General features: G+C 40.6%; 2 protein-coding genes across 2 annotated transcripts; one reads left to right on the top strand and one right to left on the bottom strand.

Moving 5' to 3' along the window:
- Positions 1-1332: 1332 nt before the first annotated feature.
- On the bottom strand, positions 1333-8957 carry LOC311052016 (uncharacterized protein). Its single transcript, XM_084066774.1, has 3 exons — positions 8740-8957; positions 2074-3069; positions 1333-1520 (listed from the first exon to the last, which is right to left on the bottom strand). Exons 1-3 carry the CDS (start codon positions 8891-8893, stop codon positions 1408-1410), a joined length of 1263 nt encoding a protein of 420 aa, XP_083922900.1. The 5' UTR covers positions 8894-8957; the 3' UTR covers positions 1333-1407.
- A 2881-nt stretch (positions 8958-11838) lies between these two features.
- On the top strand, positions 11839-24511 carry LOC311052459 (uncharacterized protein; the record flags this gene model as incomplete). Its single annotated transcript, XM_084067419.1, has 4 exons — positions 11839-12040; positions 17708-17929; positions 20104-20166; positions 24498-24511. The coding sequence occupies exons 1-4, from the start codon at positions 11914-11916 to the stop codon at positions 24509-24511; spliced, it is 426 nt and encodes a 141-aa protein (XP_083923545.1). The 5' UTR covers positions 11839-11913.
- Between the last annotated feature and the right edge of the window lie 1078 nt (positions 24512-25589).

Raw genomic sequence — 25589 nt, 5'->3', positions numbered from 1 at the left:
CAACCTCACCCGTCGGCTTCACGTGTCATGCTTGTTGTGCCGCTTTACCAATATAAGTAGCAGCGTGTTCTCGTGTTGATTTTGACAGCAAATTTTGTCCATTTAGTTTTAGTCATATTTTAGTCATCTGAAATGTTTTAGTTTTTGTCTAGTTTTAGTCGACTAAATATCATAAGATTATAGTCGACTAAATCTACAGTTCATTTAGTCGACTAAAATGTATTGTGGCGGTGCCTTGATGGCATCGTAATGGCTGATTTTACACTTGGTTGCATGCTGAAAATAGCCGATCTAAAAGCTTAAAACTTAAAATGAACTTTTATTAACCACTTGAACCCGTTCGCCAAAAATAGCCGATCTCCAAGCTCACAACAACGCGCTGCAACCCGTCGTGATCTTGTAGATCTGGTATTTTTGCCGAATCCATTTGTGAAATAGCCGATCTACAAGCTCACAACAATGCGGTGTGATCTTGTAGATCTGCTATTTTTGGCGAATCGATTTGTGTGAGTGAAATAAGAGCGTGCCAAATGCGCTCTTTACGTGACCGTTATATCAAGTATAGAGGGTTTAAGTGGTACTGAATTTGCAGCTCAACAAAAGCTAATTCATCCTAGTGTATGACAGAGCAAAATTTCACGATACAATTCAAATTTCTGCGATACAATTATTGTGAGCGTTTTTTTTTCATATTTTGTGTCTCTCTTACCATCACTTCAGTCCCCTGCAGTTCAATGGTGATGGTTTGGGTCTCGTTCTTAGCAGGGTCTCCAACAGAGGGGCGCTGTTTGTGGTCTCCGCCCCCCCGAGCTGTCCTCCTTAGGGCCTGCCTGGTAGGGTTGCCGCGGTGTGGAGATTTCCCCTCCAATAAATGAAAGCATGACAACACCGGTGTTTACCGGTAACATATGATGTGCATGCACATAGCCTACTTCACTTCACTGTGTGTGCCGTCTACCCTTTTCTTTATACCTACTAGGGCTTACATGGTTCACTCATAATGTTTTTTGTACGTTTGGGTCCCGGGGGTCACAAGCCACAATATTTGTCTTTGAAATGTGGTGGACATACATACATACATAGAAAATACAATTAAAAACATATTTACTCAAATTATATATACTAAATAAATGAACTGAAGTACAGTTCAGTTCTCAAGTAAATGTACCATGTCCGAGACTCTGCTGTGCGTTCAGAACAAGGATGTATACAGACAGAAGTGCAGACAGAGGCTCTGAAGCGGAGCAGACATTTTCAGTTTATGATTTTATCATCCGTCACCCGTATCGACTGAACACCTTTAGTGTTTTACAGGAACGTGGGTGCCACACTATGATGAACTAAAAGGGTTTTATCAATGGGGGAAAAAAAGAGAAAAAAAGAAAATCGGTGGGCAAGTACAGTCACTTAATCAGTGTATGCCCGCGCACCGTGTAACACCGGAAACCGCGGCAACCCTACTACCCGGGTGGAGGCATCGGGTGGGGGGCTGAAGAGGTTCTCTTCGGGGTCTTCCAACTCTGCAGACATGCAAAGGAAAAGGAATTTCAAAGAATAGTATAGTATAATCATATTAATGTTAACAACATGGAAATGCACAGAAGTTTGAGATTTAGGGACAATTATAATAACTCACAATTAGAATAGTTTAAAAATACCATCAAAATCAAACCGAAAAAAATATCATTTTGAAAAACTATGTGTGTGGAAGGCTCACAATGTAATCGTTAAAACCAAATACGGTCAAGGTAATGATAACTTATAGTGGCAGAAATGGCAAAAAAGCGAACGCAAAAAAAGCACATTGTTTCCATAAAGAAAATAACAAGAAACCAAAAAATGAGATTTGATTGATGATTTAATTTGGCCATGTTGACATCATCAGATTGTGTGATTCTTCTGCTTTAGTAATTACAACTTGTCACTGTCATACTGGATTACAGCGAATGATAAGCTACTTTATGAGATATTATGTGTCAGGTCAGATTGCTTCTTTGAAAAACAGTATTAACTAGAATGTATTTCTCATACAAAACATTTGGTACAAACTCAAGCTGTCTTTGTTTTTTTCACCTGTATGAGTCCTCATGTGTCTCTGCAGAGTAATATTTCGATTGAAGCTTTTTCCACAAACGGCACAAGTAAAGGGTTTGTCCCCTGTGTGAATCCTCATGTGTCTAGTCAGATCACCCATTTGACCAAATCCTTTGACACAAAATGTACAAGTAAATGGCTTTTCCCCTGTATGAGTCCTCATGTGCCTCTTCAGATGGTGATTCAGACTGAATCTTTGTTCACAAACTGTACAAATAAAGGGTTTTTCCGCTGTATGAATCCTCATGTGCCTCTTCAGGGTAACATCTCGATTGAAGCTGTTTTTACAAACTGGACACGTAAAGGGTTTTTCCCCTGTATGAATCCTCATGTGTCGTTTCAGATCTCCCATTTGACCAAAGACTTTGCCACAAACTGCACACGTACAGGGCTTTCTCCCTTTATATGTCCTGACGTGTTTTTTCTGATCAGCCATGTAACCAAAGCCTTTACCACAAACTGTAGAACTAAAGCTTATATTCCCTGCGTGAGTCCTCATGGATGGAGTTTGTATAGTTTTCAGGTCCTGGGACGGCATGTTGCTGAGAGACAATCTTTGTCCTTCTACATTTTGTGTCGTGTTTGATTTCAGTGAGTTGAAATGTGACTGAGCTTCCCTGTTATCCTCCCACTCATCACTGTCTTCAGTGTCAGATTCAAAACAGCGTGAGGAGAGGATCTGGTCATCAGTAGTTGGTTGGGATTTTCCAAATTCCTCTACATCGGGTTGTGTTTTCATGTGTTCAGTTGAGGTGTTGGCTAGAGGCTCTGTCTCTCTGTTTTCATCATGGTCTTCATGTTTCACTGCTAGTAATGTCTGCATTGACCCAACAGCCTCCTCTGGACTTTGAAGTAGCTCCTGATGCTGTTCCTCTTTGATCTGTGAAGGCTCTGGTTCCTCCTGGACCAGACTACGGTTCCTCTCCTGCTCTTCAGGGTATACCTCCTCTTTACACACAGGGAGGTGCGGGAGCTCTAGACAAAAGATTAAAAAAATAGAGATCTATTAAATGTTTTCTCCTTCTATAGTTGTTAAGCTTTAGACTAGAGGTTCAGATGATTCACACAATTTGACTGGTGTTAACTTGCACTGAAGTTCATACTTCCAACACCATGTTTGTCTAGCATTACCAATAGCCACTTCCGTTTATTTTATTTTATTTTGATCCACGTGAACAGTATCACAAAACATAACACACTGTAATTCAATATTTCATACTGTTTGATTGAAAAGGCATAGGCTGAAGCTCATAGCTTATTTATGCCTATCCTTTATATATATTGGTTTAATTTATTCATAATTACAAAGTTCATATTAATCGAACACTCAAAATGTTTCAATATTTACAACTTTAGAGTTAGGTGAGGAGAGCAGGGGATGAGAAATGGACAGATACTGTAGTAGCCTACATTTATTACATTGAGTTTAAATGTCAGTAGAGTTAGGTTAGATATGAGGTCTATACTGTATGCATGTGCATCCTCGGAAAGTCTGAATACACAAGGGACAAATATGCAAAGTTCATAATAATAATATGAAAAAGCTCATTTGCACTTGTGAGGTTCAGTGAGCGATTCTGCTGTACGACGATGTAAATTGTAAATAAACATAGTCAGCGGAGAGGGAAGGGGGAGGGAGACTCGTTGCCTGTAGAGACTCTGGAGAGAGGTAGAGAGTGCACATGGGGTCTGTCTTTAGTGCCAGCGTGATTTGGGACAAGACCGGTGCTTTGGGCAAACCACGCCCACGGAGAGCCACTGGAATCCAAACACGCCCCTCACGGCTGCTATGAGAACAGGCTATAGAGCATCGCAGTTGCGCAGAATCCGGGTGCCGGAAGTAAATACTCAATGCATTTTTCCCATTGACTTTTCCGAAAATATTTATATCAATGAATTTAAGCCTAGAATCAAGCCATCCAGGATTCTGGTGAATCATGACCATAAAACCTTTTTTTCTGTGATTTTTTAAATTTTATATTTAATGATATGATATACTATGTTTAATAAATACCCTTTGTTTTGCCGTTTTCAAAAAAGTTTTTTCACAGAATCAAACGTTTTATGGTCATGATTCACCAGCATCCTGGATAGCTTGATTCTAGGCTTAAATTAATTTATATAAATATTTTCGCTAAAGTCAATGGGAAAAATGCATTGGGTATTTACTTCCGGCAACTGGAAGTGGGCGGGAACTGCGACGCTCTATATATCTATCTATAGCGATCGCGCGACGCAATTATTATATTTAATCATATTAGTTAGTTCTTTTAGATCGCCAGATTTTAAAACACCATTCTGTTTGCTGCTGCTTTTAACGGTTATTATTTCCCCCCTTTCTCTTCTGGATGATTTTCCTCAGAGTCCCACTTTGTCCCGCCAAACGTCTGACGTGACATGACAGTACATTTTGACCACACCGACACCATATTACTATTTATGAGTGAGGATGTGTAGTCGTGCCTGGTCAACTGTTCTAAGTTGGACTCTGACTCTGACCAAAACTCCAAGTTTTGAACCTTTGGGCCCTGATGATATTTGACTGGTATTTCGACGATTGCAGAGTCTTCTTTCACTTTTCGTCAGACGTTTGGCGGGACAGACTAATGTCAACGTCGCTTTTCAATGTTCGCGGTAGTCCTGCATCACATGACTGACAATGGAGTGGTTTTTTTTGTATGCTCCAATGTTAGATGGAAAAACACAATTAAACCGTTAGTTGTATGATGATAACTAATCGTCAAGTTAAATTCTGTGATCGTGACAACCCTGAGCCAGGTGAGGCATGCCGAAGTGAGGCGCTTTCCAAGCAGGACATACTAGCAGGGACGTGCACATATAGACTCTAGGTGGTGCTAGAGCACCTGCCCTTTGCCCTCTTGACCAGAAGTGCCCTTTTGGGAAAAAAAATGAAAAAAAAGTTTTTTTTTTCCCAGTTCACAGCAGGGGTCTTCAACAGGGGGTCCGGGACCCCTATGGGGGTCCTGAGAGTTACTACAGGGGATCCGCCAAAAATGTATGTGATACGATTTTTCTTTTTACCATAACCACTCGAAACCTAGCATCCCTTTTCTGAGGAGAACTTTAGCCAAAAATAGCAGATCTACAAGCCCACAACGCCTCGCGCTGCGAGGCGTTGTGGGCTTGTAGATCGGCTATTTTTGGCAAAGAGGTATAGGTGTAGAGGGAAAGAAAAAAGAGCAGACCAAGTAAACAAAAACAAAAGTATAATTTACTTGAGCACCTGCCCCTCAAAATGTCTGTGCACGCCACTGCATACTAGGGCACTGTAGTCACTGTATACTGTACACCCGGGGTGGGGTGATGCAACTTTGATGACGTAGAGGGACACTATATTTCCACACTCTCTCCAGAGGGCCATATTGCATATTGTTGTTGTCGGGCAGAAACCTCTTATCTCCATATTTTTAAAAAAATCGTAAATTAATGCCGTACTTCGCCATTCTATGTCAAACAAAAGTAGCAAAAATAGCCGATCTACAAGCTCAGAACGCGTCAGCATCCAGATTTTTTTTTACATTCTTATTTAATTCCAAATGCCTTTAGTTATACTTATGTTAACTTTATTAACTTAAATACAAATACATTGGACATAAAAAAAGACAATAGAATTGTAATACTAGTCATTAAGCTACTAATATAGACTGAAGTAATTAAAGCGGGTCATGTTTGGAATCATAACAGCTGAAATCAATAATATATCACTATTCTGATATTAGCTGCATTAAGTGATGGTGGGGGCCGCATGTGGCCCCCGGGCCACCAGTTGCCCATGTATGCTCTACACCTACGTATGTGTATGTTTTCACCCCTATTTTGTCCCAAATGCAAAATCAAGAAATCAATAAAAAGTTAAGTTTCTATTTGAGAACATTTAGCTTATAACAAATAAATACAAATAAAAACAAAAAACTTTTTTTATTAAACTTCCAAGTTCAAATATATAAATGTATTACATTTGAAAAATGTCACCTATAACATTGGTTCTCAAAGTGGGGTCCGGGGACCCCCAGGGGTACTTGAGGGGGTTCCAGGGGGTCCCCAGCTAAATGATGGATAGGAACCAAATGGACCCTTATGGGTCTGTAACTCTGAGAGTGTACAAATGGAACCAAATGGACCCGTTAGGGTCCATTTGGTTCCCATTTGTACACTCTCAGAGTTAAATTAACATTGATTTTACGATATGAATTGGGGTCCCAGAGATAGAAATGCCATTAAATGGGGGTCCGTAGCCTATTGCATGTCAAACTGGGGGTCCTTGAAATTAAAATGGTTGAAAATCACTGCTAGAGCTGTAAAAATCTTCTCTTGTGGGGAGTCCCTGGCTTATCATTTCAAATGGGGGTCCACAGGCTAACAAGTCTCAATTTGGGGGTCCCTGCCATGAAAAAGTTTGAGAACCACTGACCTATAACATCCACAATAGGGACACTAGGTTTAAAAAACAAATTGCCAAATAATGGTCCATACTGTATATTGGCCAAACGGACATATGGGCCGGGCTCTATTGGGCATTGTGAGTGTCTAACCAAATAGTTTTACACATGGCATCGGTCACATGGTCACATGGCACTTTAGTCTGGTCTATGTCCAGATCCCATGATGCCTACTGCTGCTGCCAAGGAAGTAGGGCTGCGACTACCCATTATTTTCTTATCGATTATTCTATCCATCACTTTTTCGATGAATAAAATAATTAATATTTTTGTCACGGGGCAGCCTGTGCCCTATAGATAGACCCTCCAGAAAAACGCGGGCAAAAATCCTTGATTTTGCGGAAAGAAATCCTTGATTATCCAATGAAATATGCCGGGTTTTTATGTGAATTTATGCGGTGAAATTTAGAAAGTTCTAAATATGCGGGAAAAATAATGCGTTTTGATGAAAGAATATGTGATTTCCTAGGGGTTCCAGGGGGTCCCCAGCTAAATGTATGAATATAATAAAAGTCTATTTAACCACTTTAATCATAACACGTATACAGTATATTGGCTTTTTGAAAATAGCCAATCTACAAGCTCACCACATGTCACTATGCAATGAGTTGTGAGCATGTAGATCTGCTATTTTCAAAATAATCTTGAAAATAGTTGGAAAATTTGGAATTCTTTAAACATTATATGGGGGCGTACACACACACACACACACACATTTCCGCCGCATTTCCGCCACATTTCGAGCTTGCAGATCTGATACTTTTGATACTTTTAAGTGACTAAATTTAGCGATATGCACAAAACAAAGATTGCACATTTTTGGACAAGGATGACACAAAAAAGCCAGAGGGCTTATTTCCAATGTGATCCTATTTGGTGTTGTGACAAAGGGGAGAAATAAAATATAGCTAAACAATTATAACATTTATACAATTTGGTTTAAAATCAGGACCAGGTGGTGTTAAGAAAACTCGGTAACACTTAACTAAAAAGTTTGGGTCTATCATGCATTATAATGCATTATAAATGGGATTATAATGCATTATAGACCTGACCTTGTAACTATAATAGTTTATCATTTATAAGTGCTGTTCATAATGCATTAACTCAGTGGAACAGCACTTATACATTATAAACTATTATATTACATAAAACTTGTTTTAAGTTGTTAAACGTAATTATAAACATTTATAACAAGTGTTATAACGCCTATATAAGTGCATTATAATGCATTATAAATGTGGTTATAACGCATTATAGACCCGACCTTATAATATATAGTGATACTATTATTATTATAGTGTACTGATGTTCTCATGTCTTACTAAATAAAGTACATCAATTAATCAATCAATCAATCAATCAATAGTCCTTTCCTAGCACTTTTAATTCTGCATGAAACAAAGTTTGTGGCCCTACCTCTAGTGGAGTAGCATTGAACATCACAAACCAATTATATGAAGATAGGTTGAAAATGGGTGAATTGGTCCTTTAAGTGTGAATATAGTGAGAATTCTGGATCCACAAGCTCACAACGCCTCGCACACTACACCTTTGTGGGCTTGTAGATCGGCTATTTTCACAATTTTCTATCTATTTTTTTCAACTTCATCTTTTCACCACTCTGTTATGTTCTTCTGGTTACGCTGTAATCTACTCAGAGTGTACAAATGGAACCAAATGGACCCCTTAACCGGGTCTGTAATTCCAAGAGTAGATGGAATTTGGTTCCAAACTTCCATCTGTATATAGTCTATATCTCACAAAGTAAAATCAAATGACACTTCTATGGTGCAGATTGAGATTGGGGTCCCTGAGATTAAAATCTAATCAAATGGGGGCCAGTGGGCCAATGCATATCAACACTGTGGTGGGTCCTTCCTTCAAATTAAAAGGCTAACTTGAGAATCGCTGGTATAAAGCAGGCAGGACGAATGTGGTGTCAAAAGCATACTGTAGCCTAAATATACTGCTCTCTGTGTGTGTGTGTGTGTGTGTGTGTGTGTGTGTGTGTGTGTGCGTGCGTGCGTGCGTGCGTGCGTGCGTGCGTGCGTGCGTGCGTGCGTGCGTGCGTGCGTGTGTGTGTGTGGGGGGGGAGGAGGGCGGGGGGGGGGTTGGGTTCGTGGTGGTTTGTGAAATGTAATGAGTTGGTTCAAGAAAGGTAAATAAATCCACGCGTTCCAACCTGCTTCTTGTTGTCTGACGTGTTGTTTCACAGCCAGATCCTCATACTGGTCCTCATAGTCCGTTATGATCCTCTCAACCACCTCAAAGATCTCTTCAGCGGCCGCAGAGAGCCGCTGGTTGACAAAGGACCTCAGTGTTTGTAGTAAAGACATGATTAGGAGAGTGAATGGGCTTCAAAGATGGAACACATTCAGAGCTACCGTTAGCTGCCTCCTGTGTCCGTGGCTCAACAACAACAATATAATAAAATGAACATGATCCGGGTCAGAATAGTTGAGAAAAAAGACGGATCCTGTTCAAAGAGCTTGGAAACGCAAGAGACGACACTCTGTTCAATGTGTTGACATCACCACTAGATGGCGGTGGTGTCATGTCGTCTAGTGATGAGTTCTGATGAGGCAGCCATGTTGGAGTGAAAACGTCAAACAGAACAGAACCGAGTAGGGATTATAATAGTTTAGCATATTTCGTTAGTTTTTGGGTTTTTTTTTTTTTTTTTTTACTTTTCTAATGTATTGTTCTTTTAAATTTCAGTTTAGTTTTATTTTATTTTTTTGAATACATTGTTAATGTGGGTTTACTGGTTTAGTTTAGTTTGTATGTTTAGAAAGGGCTACCGGGAGAGAGAGGCCGCCGAGGTCTGTGAGGAGAGACTTCAGGACCCTGGACAGCTCCTAGTAACCTAACCCTAACCCTGGACAGCGCCTAGTCTGTGGCCAGCTGACCAGCTGCTTTCTAAATCAGTGGTTCTCCAAGGGTCCTTGAGGGAGTTCCAGGGGGTCCCCAGCTAAATGATGGATAGTTAGGAACGGAATGGACCCTTATGGGTCTGTAACTCTTTGAGTGTACAAATGGAACCAAATGGACCCTTACAGCCAGGTATGTAACTCTCAGAGTTAAATTAACATAGATTTTACAATATAAATGGGTTCCCAGAGATAGAAATGCTATTAAATGGGGGTCCGTAGCCCTAATGCATGTCAAACTGGGGGTCCTTGGAATTAAAATGGTTGAGAATCACTGCTATAAAGCCGTGAAAATCTTCTCTTATTGGGGTCCCTGGTATATCTTTTCAAATGGGAGTCCGCGGGCTAATAAGTGTCAATTTGGGGTCCTTGACATGAAAAAGTTTGAGAACTGCTATGCAATGTAGGACGGTAACCGCCCAACTCACTCCAAATCCAACTCACTCCAAATCGCGCCCAACTCACTCCAGACATCTCACTCCACACACTTGCCCAACTCACTCCACACACTTGCCCAACTCACTCCACACACTTGCCCAACTCACTCCAAAAATTATTATTGAGTACAATATTGAGGAATTAAGTACAATATTGAGGAATTTGTTACTTTTAACTCTATTCTGTTTTAGGCTTGGTTAAAGTTTTAAATACTGTCTCTACAACAACTTAATGGTTCTGGGGGGGGGGGGGGGGGGGGGGGGGCTCGCTGGCCACTTTGGCACTTGGAGTCCAGTGTTTGTTAGATGTCTTATTCTATTGTTGGTCAAATCAAGAGGTGTTGTTATATTCCTCGTTAAGGTTTTGGCCCTCCTCCACTGAGTTCACCCGCATAATCACCCTCCACCCAGGTTAGGGTTAGGGTTTAGGGTTAGGGTTAGGGTTAGAATGTAAGAGTCTCCACCGATTCAACCCACACACACACACACACACACACACACACACACACACACACACACACACACACACACACACACACACACACACACACACACACACACACACACACACACACACACACACAATAATATTATAATTTATAGCTGCAAAGTAACTAGTAAAACAAATACATTTAGTGGAGTAAAAAAACAATATGTGGATCCAATATGTAGTGGAGTAGAGGTAAAACCATTGGAAGTTGGGAATACTCAAATAACGCACAAATACCCAACATTGTACATAAGTACAGTACTTAAGTTAATGTACTTAGTTACTTTACACCACTGACACATTGAACCAATATTACACTGGTGACATTGCATGGAGTGAGTTGGGTTTGGTCCTGTAGTGAGTTGGCTATGGTCCTGGAGGGAGTTGGTCTTTGGTCCTGGAGGGAGTTGTCCCAGCCCTGGAGTGAGTTGGGCGAGCCCTGGAGTGAGTTGGGCAAATATTTCTTAAGTCTTCATGGAGTGAGTTGGATTTGGAGTGAGTTGGGCGGTATTCTGTAGGACAGGTTGGTTATTCTTAGATGTGATATGTTTTTATATCAGAGAGGTTAAAGAGGTCCTCTAGCGCAGTGATTCTCAAACGTTTTCATGTCAAGGACTCTCAAAAGTATGTATTTGGCTGCGGACCCCCTTCTCAAAACATATGTTGTGCCAGGGACCTCCAGAAGCAAAGATTTGAGTCAACAAGTTTGCGTAAAAAATGTAATATATATAAGCTCACTAGCTTGTATATATCCTTTTTTTAAATATCCAAAGTATAAAATATGGTTAAAGTGTTTAAAATGATTGTACGCTAGATCAAGATAGATCAAGCATCAATGGTGCTGTACTCACTTTCTCCAGCAGATGGTAGCAAGAATCAAATTAACACCAGAGATCAGTCTTTACCACTTTGACCCGACATGCGCGACAGTGTTGCCATGTCTATAAGCGACTTTGGGCTTGTTTTTCCTGTAAAGTTGCTTGTAATTGTAAACATTGGTAGTTGTGGGTTGTGTTGTTAAAATGAAAAAAGAATGCAAATAGTACAGTGGTATGATTTTATAATGATGATAAAAGGATAACACAAAAAGGCCTAGGGCTTGTTTCCATTGTGTTCCGTATTCAATGCATCAAGACATTTAAAGACAATACAATAGTAATTATACAAGACATCATCAACAGAGTTGGGTCCATTTGGTTCCATTTGTAGGCCTACACTCTCAGAGTTACAGACTCACAAGGGTCCATTTGGTTCCTATCATTTAGCTGGGGACCCCGGCCCCTGGAACTCCCTCAAGGACCCCGGGCTTGTTTTCATAGACCCGGTCGCTTATTTCTCTCGCAAAAGTCTGGCAACGCCGCATGTGCTACTAGTCGTCGTTGACCCGGAAGTTCATTCATTACATTGTTGTCGGAGCCCACGGACGGCGAGAGCTAACGTTAGCTTAACGCTAGCCTCGTACTAGTTCCACTTCTGAAGCCCATTCACTGTCCTTAATCATGGCTTTACTACAATCACTGAAGTCCTTTGTCAACGAGCGGCTCTCTGCGGCCGCTGAGGAGATATTCGTGGTGGTTGAACGGATTCTAACAGACTACGAGGATCAGATTGATTTACACAGAGCAGGTCAGTAGAACCACTACTTACACTGAACCTCTCACTCCGCTATACAGCTCCGACATGAGGTCCTACTGCGAGCTCTCCCACAATCGGCTGAACGGCCGCAAAGGGTCCGCTGTTTACCCTTTTCGCCACATCGTATCCAAAAACTAATGGTAGATTCCAAACTGTACAGATGTTTAAGGATGTTCCGGAACCCTAACGTTTTGGTCCGGCACGAAACAACCCGTTTAAATCTCTTATTTAGTCAGCCTGTGGCCATGTTTCCCATTGTAGCAGAACCGGCAGCAGTACTGGCACCGGGCGGTAGGCGGGTTTCCCGGCTTGAATGGGAAACATGGCCACAGGCTGACTAAATAAGAGATTTACACGGGTTGTTTCGTCCCCGACCTAAAATGTATGACGCCGGACCATACCTCAAACATCTGTACAGTTTGGAATCTACCATTAGTTTTTGGATACGATGTGGCTAAAAGGGTAAACAGCGGACCCTTTGCGGCCGTTCAGCTGATTGTGGGAGACCTCGCAGTAGGACCTCATGTCGGAGCTGTATAGCGGAGTGAGAGGTTCGTAATAATGGGGCAATACTAATACTTACACTGCTGGTTAACTTAATAAAACAGTTTAAACCATGGGCGACGGAGCCATTTAAACATGTCTAACGTAGACCCCACGCACTTTACTGTGTCTTAACGTCTTACATCCACTATGGACCTGTCAGTGTTGCTCCACACTATCAAATCCATTCCACTTGTCTATTGAGAGAAATGCCCAAATGAATGAAACTCCATTCCACGGTTTCACTGCTACCTTGTTGCACGGCACCCTTGAATTGAAGTGGTGGGGAATGCATTCAGGTCTGAAGTGGTGGGGTTTGAGGGTGCTTTGAAACGAGGAGAGGGTGGTGGGCAGCTTTGTTTTATGTGAGCTGGGAGTGTGTTCCATGAGGAGGGGGCAGGCCAGCAACCTGAGTAGGGATGTTCCTATACCAGTTTTTCCTTCCTGATGCCGATACCCATTACATTACATTACATTACAGTCATTTAGCAGACGCTTTTATCCAAAGCGACTTACAATAAGTGCAATCAACAAAGGTAGGGAACGAAAGCTACTAATCACCAGAGGTTATAAGTGCATTTCCTGCAATAACAAGCATACCTTGAGGGGTATGGGACAGGGTCCAAATTAACCCTTAACAGGTCTGTGACTCTGAGAGTGTACAAATGAAACCAAATGGATCCTGCTTTGATACCATCAGGAGGGTGGCATCACCATACCTGAGGGAGCGGGAGGGGGCGTGGTGGCGAAGGAGGTCAGATACGTAGCGTGGAGCCTGGTTGTTGATATTGAGGGCCTTGCTTGAAGTTGTAGGTGCTGAGCACAGTGAGCAGTGAAAGCAAGGATTGTTTCTATACAGGGGTGTCATTTTGGGGTTCTAGGGGATGGCAATTGCCACCCCCTAGCTTTCATGTTTAACCCTTTTTTGAGTCTGAGATTAGATCGACACTTTCTTTCTATGATCATACATTCATTAATCACTTTAAAACTGTCCTCCCTATTCTGACCCTATGTCATTATTACAAGCAAAACTGTTTTTAATTTTTTCTTTCTCCCTAAAATAGCAAAAATAGCCGATCTACAAGCTCACAATACATGCATTGAGCTTGTAGATCGGCAATTTCTTTGCCACCCTCTAGTTTTAAATGACATTACGCCCCTGTTTTTATATTGTTTGTTATTGTGTATCAACTCTTATCCAATAAAGTAATAATAACATGTAATAAAAAATATGTATTTTTAAGAACTGAACTTTTCCATTCCACATTCCTCCAAGGCTGTTAAAACCCCTGTTTTAATCATTGCCAGTGTCATAATGTCAACCATGTAAGAACTTATACAAGCTAAATCACACCGCTCACATTCTGCATATCGTCGCTGTCGGGCAGGAACCTTGTATCTCCATATTTCAAAACTTTGTTTTGAAAAGTGTTTTCATGAATACCCTATTTCATCATACAAGAGTGTCATGCAAAAATAGCCGTCGCAATGCAACGTGTTGTGAGTAGTAGATCAGCTATTTTCAAAAAAATCTTGGGAACATAGAAACAATTGAATTGAAACATTTTATTTTAAGTACACAAATCTTTTTATGGGGGTCCCTGGCATCAAATATTTTCAGATGGGGGTCTGCAGACAAATACATATCAATTTGGGGGTCCTTAACATTAAAATGTTTGAGAACCACTGGTTTAAACAACATTACATAGCAAGCCCAAAATAAGCCCTGAAAAAAGGAGGGAGATTCCCCCCTTATATGCTTCACATAGGGGGGTTGTAACTTTCTTGAGATTGCATTTTTTGTTAATTATATAATCAGCCAATGTTAATTGTAGGGCTGGGGCTGTAAAGACGGACCACCTGTCTACCATGTCTCTCCCTCTCAGAGGCCTCAGAGCATCAGCCAGCCTCTCTGCTCTCTACAGCGAGGGTTCCCAAACCTTTCAGGCCGTGACCCCCCCAAAATAATCATATTTGAACTGGGGACCCCCCACCCACCCTGACAAGCACTTAGAGGCTTTACATTTTGTTTGACTCGGTTCCACAGATAAATATTGTGATAATAGCTAATCTATAAAGTCACGTGTGAGGCGTGGTGAGCATGTAGATCGGCTGTGTCACAATTTTTGCCTCTTTCTTAGGTAATATTTTGATGATTACTTTTGACGTATAATGGTCTTATTATTAGTTTGTTTTTCATTTTAGAGGTATTAAGAAGGTCTTATAAGTCCTTAAATTGTAACTAGAAATGTGCAGATACCGTACACCCTTATACTGTATATTGGTTAGTTTACTGTTGAGTGAGATTGAGAAAACAATGTAATTTGGGGGCCCCAACTTTGGGGACCATGGCTCTACAGGCAACAAACCCACCTCCCCCTTCCCTCTCCGCTGGCTAAGTGGCAAAATGTTCTATTTTGTCGTGCGACAAGGCACAGAACCTCGCAACGCACTGTGAGCTTGTAGATCGCTATGTACGACAAAGTATCAGGCTTATAAAACACCAGACCAATAAGTACCGGAGCAAATGTTTCTATTTGTCTTTCTAGTTCTTCTGTTCAGTCTCTATCTATCTTCCCCCTTCCACATTACCTTTGTCTGGTTCTTTAGTTTAGTTTTTTGTAAATGATCTTTATTATATAATAAGTATTGTCCCAGGCAGCCTCTCTACCCTTTCAGCTATGACCAATATGGAGGTATCTAAAATATTTGTAGTCGTTTAGAGCAGTGGTTCTGAAAGAGGGGTCCAGGGACCTCCAGGGGTCCTGGGGGGGGGGGTGGTTCTCAGCAAAATGAGGAGCAGTAAATTTCAAAACGTTTGAAAATAGCAGATCTACAAGCTCACTGTGGCTCTCGTTTATCAATGGAACGTTGAAACCAGCTTAAATTGGAGCCCAGCCATCAGCTTACGACCACATGTGATTAATCAATAAATCATATCCAGCCAATCCACAAAGTGGTTTGGACAAAGTGTCTATTTTGAAAGTATCGAAATAAGTGTGAACGAGGGAGGTTGCATTTGGATAAAAGGTCGTTGAAAGTGGCAAAAGTCCCGTCTGTGAAAAGGTCAGTGAATTTGTCCAGGCCTGATTTTTGCCATTACATAATGGTGGCATCCAGTTTGGTAGGGAGGAATAGATGATTAAAACATATGGAGCCTTCAAAGGAGAAGCCACTAAAATGTTAATGCTGACGAAAATGGGCCCAGATTTTAAGAGTAGGATATAACATGGTCTGAAGTGAAATGTTTGGTTTTGCTACTTTTGACAAATATTTTCAGTTAGCCAGAAAGTAGTCCAATGACAGAATGTACTGTACAAGAACAACTATTCAGATGACTGTAGGCTTCTCTCCCTTCTCCTATTGCATAGTTGTAGAATTCTCTGCTAAATCTAATTGAACAATTAACATCTTCCCTGGCACAACATCTTTTCAAATGGGGGTCCTAATATGTAACAATTTGGGGGGTCCTTGCCATGAAAACCACTGGTTTATAATTGTATAGTTGCTTCACTGTAAAAGTAAACTTGCATTGTAGTTGCACAATAAGAAAAAAAATCACACCCTGTGTGAAGGTAGCGGCGCCTTTGATACATTATGTCATCGATATGTGTTTATAATGTGTTTATAGCCATGTGTCACGTGAAGCTTGACCAATCACTTTGTTGACGGGTCTGACCAATCAGAACGTTGACGGGTCTGACCAATCAGAACGTTGACGGTGAACACGGACAAAGTCAGGTATAGAGCAGGATCCTAGCGCCGCTAAAAATGGTGAAAATAGCCTATCTACAAGCTCACAACATGTCGCGTTGTGGGCTTGTAGATGTGTATGTGCCTATAGACCCCTTAACAGATGACGTCACACTGATAAGAACCAGTAAGCGTGCAACCAGCTCAATGAAACCCATTCTGTCAGGTCTCGCTAGGACGCGCCTCACTATCCAACACACAAGAGGGGGTTGGGGTGTGCTGAAACCAGCGCACCCCGAAACAACAGGTTGAGAATTGATTGCATGAAACAATCACCTGTGCATCCAGTCTCAATGTTAGTAAACAAATAATTGGTCTATAAGGCTGGGCTATATGGCAAAAAAAAAAATTGTCACAATAACCTTTTTCCCATATTTATCAATCACAATATAAATGTATAATTAAATGTAATATTGCTGCCAGGTGGAAGAGTATCCTGATAATGACTAAAGCCTGAAGAAACCAGAGGGATCTTTAGTAAATAAAACACCGGTTCTCAACGTGAGGGATCCTTCAGGGGATCCCCAGCTAAATGATTGATACTAATTTTGAACCAAATGGACCCTTACCAGGCTAGATGACGCCCACCCAGGGACTATAAAACAATTAGCTATCTCTTATTGTGCATTGTCCCTGTCAAATAAAGAAATGCAATTACAATAAATATTGGATTGGATTGGTCATGAGCTAGAGTGTTATTATTAATAATAATAATAATGGATTTGATTTATAACGCACTTTACATTTGCAAGAAATCTCAAAGTGCTACAGAAGGCAATTGCATAAAAACAGAAACATCAAAAGAAAACAACAACTAGGAAACTAAAACAAAACTATTAAAACATGGGGACATAAAGACTAGAGGTAAAACCAGCTAAAAAATGCTTTGCTTAAAAGGTAGGTCTTTAGTCCTCTCTTAAAGGAGTCAACCGACTGTGGTGCTCTCAGGTGGACAGGGAGTGCGTTCCACAGTTCGGGGGCGACCGAGCAGAAAGCCCGGTCGCCCATGGTACGTAGATTTGCCTTGTGGGTTTTGAGGAGGTATGTGTTTGAAGAGCGGAGGTTGAGGGTTGTAGGGGGACTAATTCCTTGAGGTAGGAAGGAGCGTTGCCGTGGATGCACTGATGTGTCAGCAGGGATACATCGTATTCGGTCCGAAAAGAGACGGGAAGCCAGTGGAGTGAACGGAGGATGGGTGTGATGTGTTCATGTTTATGCACTCTCAACCTGGAGGAGATGAAGGCGTGGACAAGTTTCTCTGAATCTGCTAGTGTGAGTGTGGGGCGGAGTTTTGAAATGTTTTTGAAATGTTTCTGAAAATATTAACCTGTGTATGGGCATTGTGTATCTTTTACTGTACAGAGGTTCATTCATTGCTGGGAGTGAAGGGTGACAACAAGTCCAAGAAGAAGGGGCCGGGCTGGGCGAAAGGCTCCAAAAGTAAAGAGGAAGACTTCCCCTTCAGGTCCATACCCTACCAGGGAGAGAGCTCCTCCTACCCGGCAGAGGCCATGGACAGCACTGGGACGGTGGCGGTGGAGATGGAGGGACGAGCAGCGGTGGGTCATGTGACTCAAGTCGCAGGTACGGACGCAACAAACATCTAGAGCTACACTAATGTTCTCCTAGCCTGCTCATAACACACATCTAGAGCTACACTAATGTTCTCCTAGCCTGCATATCTCCCTGAGGCCGATTCTACAAAATGTCTTCTAAATCCTTTTTTTCCAAGGTCAACTAAGGCATGAATCACTCATACATGTACCCAATCAAATAACAAATAAAACACTACCAAGCATTAATGGAAAAACTCTTACTAATTCTATATATGTTTATGATGACTTAGTTTTCCCTGCTCCAATTTTAGCATCAAAAACATTTCTGATTTTCACACATCGTAAACTTTTCTGACGTCTTTGTCTCTGTGTGTCTCCTTCTGATAATTAATTGATGCCAGCTGCCGCCTGTATAGGCTCCATCAGTCTCTCTTTCAAAATAAAAGTTTGGTCATTTAGGTTTTGACAACGCAGTTTCACTTCATTTCATTTCAACAGTGCCACTAATGACTGTTAAAAGCACCGTCTACATTCTGCTGTGAAAATTTACTTGACTTTCAGGGGGGATTAAGCTGTTTATATTGTTAACAGATGTGTATTTGTAATGGAGACAGTCAGTAACATCAATAGGAGTCTTGGGTCTGGTTCAAGTTCTGAGTTCAACACACTAGAATCACAGCGCAAATCGTACCACAACATACCGCTTGTTAAAGTCTTAGTTCATTTATTTGTTGAATTAACTGCTACTATTTGTGGTCTTACTTGCCCTGCAGTACACGGACACTCCTGTCCGGTGATACTGATGTTAAAGTAGTTGATTGATATAGCGAGATGTGGTTTTGGTGTGATAAATATTTTCCTGTATTTTGTTTGTATTTTGTCTTACATAAGAGTGGGCCTAATTGCGCAGTGGATATTTTGAACACTGTGGCGTCCCTTGTTGGTGACCCCACCCAAACTCTAAACCTTTATAAAACAATTTGTCCCATATCTGTAGCACTTTCTGTTGCTTTAATATGACTCCAAAAGTGGGTTATGGTTCAATGGTCAATATGTCGGTGTCATATTCTTCAGATTGACATATGTTACTTTACAACAACGTCTTTTGTTTTGTCCTGAGATGAAGTTGACTTTTCCACCCTGTGCTAGAATCAACATGGTCAATACTTTGTCATATGACCAAACCAAAATACAGTTTTGGAAAGGTCTTCACCTGGAGAGAGTACTAATAGAGTCTATGATGTTGGCATGTGCATTTTGTCTGCATTTCTTAATCAATGGGTTAGTCAGAAATGTAAACAGCACGAGGTACAGTCAGACATTAAGGCTAAAAGGATAACACAAAAAAAGTCCTGGGGACTTGTTTCCATTGTGGTCCTATGTATTCAATTCATCAACATAGCATAGCACAATAACATTATACATGTCATCTAAAGTTAAAGTGCAACTTAACACCAGGCCCATTTTGTGAGTTATTTGAAACTCTGAAGTTGAAACACTATAGACGGGGAAAACATTTAACTCATTCCCTGCCAATGACGTCTTTTGACGGCTGTTTTTTTGTATGCCCACACCGCCTTTGAAGTCTCTTTAAAAACTAGAACCAGGAGACCTGGTACTGCCAGACCCCTAGTGGTTGAAATCTGAATGGCCGGGCTTCGCATGACGTGTGTCCCTTCTATGTCCCTTCTATGACGAAAGGGGGACAGACTTTTTTGGCTGGGGCCGGGGGACAAAGTGACCATGCCCATGTATGGACAAAACAGATACAAAGCCTCATGTAAGCCCGACCCCTTGGGTCTGGCAACAAAAATAAATAAAAAATCTCCAAATTTCACACAGAACCAGGCGATAAGGCGATCCAAAGATTTACTGCTCCATTCACTTCCTGGTTAAAATATCAGGGAAATATTCAGAATCTCTGCTCCTGTGTTTTACTATGTTTGTTTTTTTGGCGAAACATGCTATTTTAAACTGGGTGTAACAAGCGAACGGGAATCGCAATGACATTTTTGTTTTCCACGGAAGCACCCTCTGTGATTAGCAACCATCAGGGGATTGATCATACTGGAGATAAATATTCGATGACTACTTGAAAAGGTAAGAAAATCGCAAAATCCTGGCAGCCTGGGGCTTTTTGGGCTTTTTGTTTTTGGCAGTGTATGAGTTAATAGTGCTTTCTTATGTTATTCTTGTGTGTAGAGTTCCAGCACCTCCCTGTGTGTGAAGACGAGGTTTCGCCTGAAGAGCAGGAGAGGATCTCGGGTTTGGTCCGGGAGGAACCAGAGCCTCCACAGATCAAAGAGGAACAGCAGGAGCTACTTCAAAGCCCGGATGAAGCTGATGGATCAACTATGACATCGATGTCAGTGAAACGTGAAGATGACGATGAAAACAGAGCGACGGAGCCTGTAGCGGGCACCTCAACTGAACACATGACAACACAAGCTGGTGTAGAGAACTGCGGAGCATCGCAACCGACTAGTGACGACCAGCTCCTCTCTTCGCGCTGTTTTGCGTCTGACACTGAAGACAGTGACGAGTGGGAGAACAGGGAAGATCAGTCGGCTTTAAACGCACTGACATCTCACGAGACGCAAAATGTGGAAGGACAGCAATTGTCTTTGAGCAACAGTCTGTGGACGGGTGAAAAGCCCTTTATTTGTACAGTTTGTGGCAAAGGATTTGGTCACAAGGGTAATCTGAAATCACACATGAGGATTCATACTGGGGAAAAACCCTTTACTTGTACAGTTTGTGACAAAAGCTTTTGTCACATGGGTGATCTGAAAAGACACGCGAGGAGTCATACAGGAGAAAAGCCCTTTGCTTGTATATTTTGTAACAAAGGCTTTAGTCACTCGGGTGATCTGAAAAAACACATGATGATTCATACGGGGGAAAAGCCCTTTACTTGCACATTTTGTCAAAGAAGCTTCAGTCGGAATTATCATCTGAAGACACACATGAGGGGTCATACAGGTGAAAAAAAACAATAGTTGTACAGTTTGTCAATGAAGTTTCGATCAAAATGTTTCTCTGAAGGAACACGAGGAGTCATGCAGGGGGAGGAGTGTTGTAGTTTGGGCGGGGCAAATGCATTGGTCAAAATGCAACTCGAAATGATTTTGGAATATGTTGGCCAAACGGGTATCCACATGCTATTGGCTATGTGGGGTAAATAGCTACACTTTATCAGGTATTGATGTGATCAGGAGCATGGAATTATTGCTACACTACACGTATTATCGCTTAATTTATAGTATCATGTAATATTGGCAGAGGATATCCAAAAGACGAGTAGGCGTATCTAGTAGTGGCGTACAAGCCACTAGGCGAGGACCAGCTATTCTGTGTCAACATCAAATGTTGGGCAATAATTTGTAGAGTCGTTCCGATACCAGTATCGGTGAGAATATGCCCGTCTATGCCATGCCGATAACCAGGTAATTTATCACATGATGATATTTCATTTACAGTCATATGTAGGGGTGTGCCGATACACTAATTTCACCAAACGATACGATACGATATTTGGCTCACAACTTCGATACGATTTCGATACGATACGCACTTTTTTATTATGAAAATATATGGGGGAGAAAAAAAGCAAATGCAAACAAATAATTCTGTTTTTGCATTATTCAGACATGCAAACTTGTAGCTTTTCAGCTACAATAGCCGTTTTGAATCCAAATAGGGCAATAGTGTGACCCGAAAAAAAAAAAACATGTTGTCACCCTTTTCACCTCGGGGCTGTTTGCATGCCTGATTATTATTATTGTAGTAAAAAAAAATTTTTTTTTTTTTTTTTTTTTTTTTTTTTTTAAACGATATTTTTTTTTCCCAAAACGATACATATCGTCGCGAAAACGTATCGCGATATATCGTGGGACGATATATCGGCACACCCCTAGTCATATGTTGAATGCTTCAGTTGATGATGCACTACTGTTTTATGCTCTTACTGCACTATCTACATTATAAGTTGTAGCTGCACATTAACAATTATTGATGGCATTTTTATTTATTCCTATTTCAATGGTTCTCAAACCTTTTTCATTTCAAGGACCTAGGGCTGGGTATTGCCTACAACCTCACAATCGATACGTATCACGATACAGAGGCCACGATACAATATGTATGGCGATATACGCGTTGATTTTGAACGATGATTGCAGTCCTAGAGCACCGATTGCTGATGTTTTGACCAATATATTGTCAGAAAATGTAAAGTTTCCAAATCAATTTGAAAAACTTAGTTGATAACATTTAAACAAAAAGCAAGGAAAATACAAATAAATGTTTTGATGGATAATTGCTAAAGATTTAATCATGTATCGTCACTGTTGGGCAGAAACTGATGCTGATGTTTTTTGTTTTTTTAAACCTGCGTCACACAGCATTTCCTGCTGTATCGATATGGTAGCCTCTGTATCGATACGATTATCGGCAAGGGATACGATACGATTATTGCCGTATCGATTAATTGAACCCACCCTTACAAGGACCCCATAACTCTTGTGAGTGTACAAATGGACCCTTCCATTTGTACACTCACAGAGTTACAGACCTGCAATGGTCCATTTGGAACTACCCTCAAGGAACCCAGATGGTCCCTGGACCCCCGCTTTGACAACCACTGTCCTAGAGTTTTCTAAATTACACACCGGTATCGGATCGGTATCGACCGACACGCAAGTTATGGGTATCGGAAAGGAAAACATGGTATCTGTACCTCTCTAATAATTTGTTTATTATCACGTACCTGCAGTCTTATGGAAATCCTCCAGTATTGTCCATGCTTCAACGATCTTCTGTCACTATTGCATTAAAAACCCAACAAATGCATGTATAGTGTTTTCAGACTAATCCAATTTCATTTACAATACATTAACAAACAAACGAAAAGCTCCAGTCTGAAGGATTAATATTGCTGACAATCACTACTCTTATCCTCGTCTAATAAAGACTGGTTATGTGATAAGAATAAATCTGTTGAAAAATGTGGACTGGACAAGAGGATGCTGATACAGTACAACAGTGTTGATTTTGACGGCACATTTTGATTTCGTTTTAGTCTTTTGAATAAAATACCATTTAGTTTTAGTCATATTTTAGTCATCTGAAATGTTTTAGTTTTTGTCTAGTTTTAGTCGACTAAATATCATAAGATTATAGTCGACTAAATATACAGTTGATTTAGTCGACTAAAATCTATTGTGGTGCCTTGATGGCGTCGTAATGGCTGATTTTACACTTGGCTGCATGCTGAAAATAGCTGATCTACAAGATCAGCTATTTTCAGAGCGCAACACCCACACGCAACCAAACATAAAATGACTTGTCTTTTAGTTCTACTGGATCTCTTCTCCACTAACATTTTAGTCTAGTTTTTATTTGATGACAAAATTGTCAATATATTTAGTCTTAGTTTTAGTCATCATAGCTTAGTTTTTATATAGTTTTTATTTAGTTTTCGTCAGTGAAAAAACGTAGTCGACCAACATTTTACGTCATAGTTTTAGTCGACAAAATCAACACTGCAGTACAACAGCCCTGTAATGTATCAGTCATCTAGGCAGCTAGTCAGGGGTTACTGTTAATATGTTATATACAGTAGAATAATAAATGAAATAAATAAATGACTAGAACCAGGTCTCTGCCAGGCCGGGTTGCCCTACCATGGGGCTGCAAACTTTGGAAGTCAGTCATAGCCAATCAAAATGGAATCTGAAACATCTGCCTGATACTTCTTGATCACATGAATTCAGAGACAATGTGTTCCAACGTGCATGAGTTTTGGACAGTGTTCATTTTGTTGACTAAATCTATGACAAAAGATGTTCGTCGACCACCCTTTTTCACTGACAAAAACTTTGGTAGAAGTTTCAGTAAAACTAAGTAATTTCCAATTTAATTCAAAGGTAAGCACATAAGCTAAAGTGATTTTGATCAGTTAATCAGTGGTGTAAATTAACTAAGTTCTAAGTACATTTACTCAAGTACTGCACTTAAGTACACGTTTAAGGAATTTCTACTTTACTGGAGTATTTCCAATTTTCAATACTCTTACTTCTACTCCACTAAATCTCAGAGACAAATACTATACTTGTTACTCCACTACAATTATTTGAACACTTTAGTTACTAGTTACTTTGTAGAATTTGATCATTATTACAAAACAGGCATTAACCACTTCAGCCCTATACACTTAAGCTATTTGAAAATAACACGTTGCAAAGCGACGCGTTGTGAGCTTGTAGATTGGCTATTTTCAAAGCATTTTTATACATTTGGAAACTTGTGAAATGGGATGTTCTGCCAGTACATTTTTAATATCGGACTTTTATTTGTAACAGAGTATTTATACATTGTGGTATTGGTACTTTTCTTCCACCACGCTCCACCACGCTCATCTAAGTTTGTAAATCAAAAGATTGACACACTGAATGAGTGTAAAGTTTTACTGCTCAAATTGTAACACATTATGTATTAAAAAGAAGAATGCACTTTTGAGAATCACTTTAAGGACGACTTCACCAATTTTCACCCACTAATGCTCCTGATAAAATTGTCATGTTTTTCCTACTCAGTCTGTGTCTCATAGGAGGACTGTGGACACTTCAGAAGGTTTTTTTTTTCTTTCAATATTTCAATTTCTTTGTTTAGATTTTTATAATGGAAGACAATGGCTTCCATTATAGCATGATACCTTTCCAGGAATAGAAAGCCTGTAGTTTCTATTAGCTTGGATTATGTTACCCGACTTAAATATTATTTTTGGTCAACTGAAACTAAACTAAAACTAAAACATTTCAGATGACTAAAATGTGACTAAAGACTTGACTAAAACTACATCCAAACTGCTGTCAAAAGTAACCCTGGTTTTGTAAAATAATTGTAGGACTAGCCTAGTAACAAAACGGCTGAAAATGTAGGGGGCGTTGTGTCATGATCCAAAGAATCCAGAGGAGGAGGGGGGGTGTGTGGGGGGATTTTGATTGTACGACCTACAGTTCAACAGTTAGACGCCAAAAACCGTGAAGCAGCCTGTTATAGCGCCACCATGAGACTAATTTGAAGAGATTTGGGGCACACGGGCCTAGTGAGAGTGTGCGTGCAAAGTTCCACGCCAATCGGTCCAACGGTGGCTAAGATTAGCTGCTCACAGACTGACTGACAGACTGATGGACTGACGGACGGGAGTGAAAATATAGTCTCCGGCCTTTTGGCCGTCCGGCCTGGTGGAGACAATCATCTCCTGATAAATAGTTTTAATAGCAGAACTGTTATTATTTGCTATGGGGGGAATGTGTTGGGGGGGGGGGGGCATTCATGTGTCGTTTGTGATTTATCTTTGCTTTGTATTCATTTAACCATTTATTTCATGTGTATGCATTTGGTCAAAACAAAAGGCTAGTGTTCAAGAGGTGAGTTGGTGTTTGTATGTACTGTATGTGAGACAGTCACATTAAAAAGACTATTCCTATCAAGAGAAGTTGCCAGTGTGCTTCCTTTCCATCGCTCATTGAGTACAGAAGTCCTGACGTCACTCGTTCATCCCCTGGGTCGTAGGCCTAAAGTAATTTCTCTATGGAGAATAACATTGGGTCATCTTAGAATCGTCTCATATAAGAATTGTAAATGGTAAATAAAGAATTGTGGTCCAAAAATAAACAAACTGT

The sequence above is a fragment of the Gymnoscopelus microlampas genome, assembly GCF_963454915.1.
Source record: "Gymnoscopelus microlampas genome assembly, chromosome: 9".
Classification (NCBI taxonomy): Eukaryota; Metazoa; Chordata; class Actinopteri; order Myctophiformes; family Myctophidae; genus Gymnoscopelus; species Gymnoscopelus microlampas.
The sequence above is the reverse complement of the archived record's forward strand: the minus strand, read 5'-3'. Positions and strand labels throughout refer to the sequence as shown.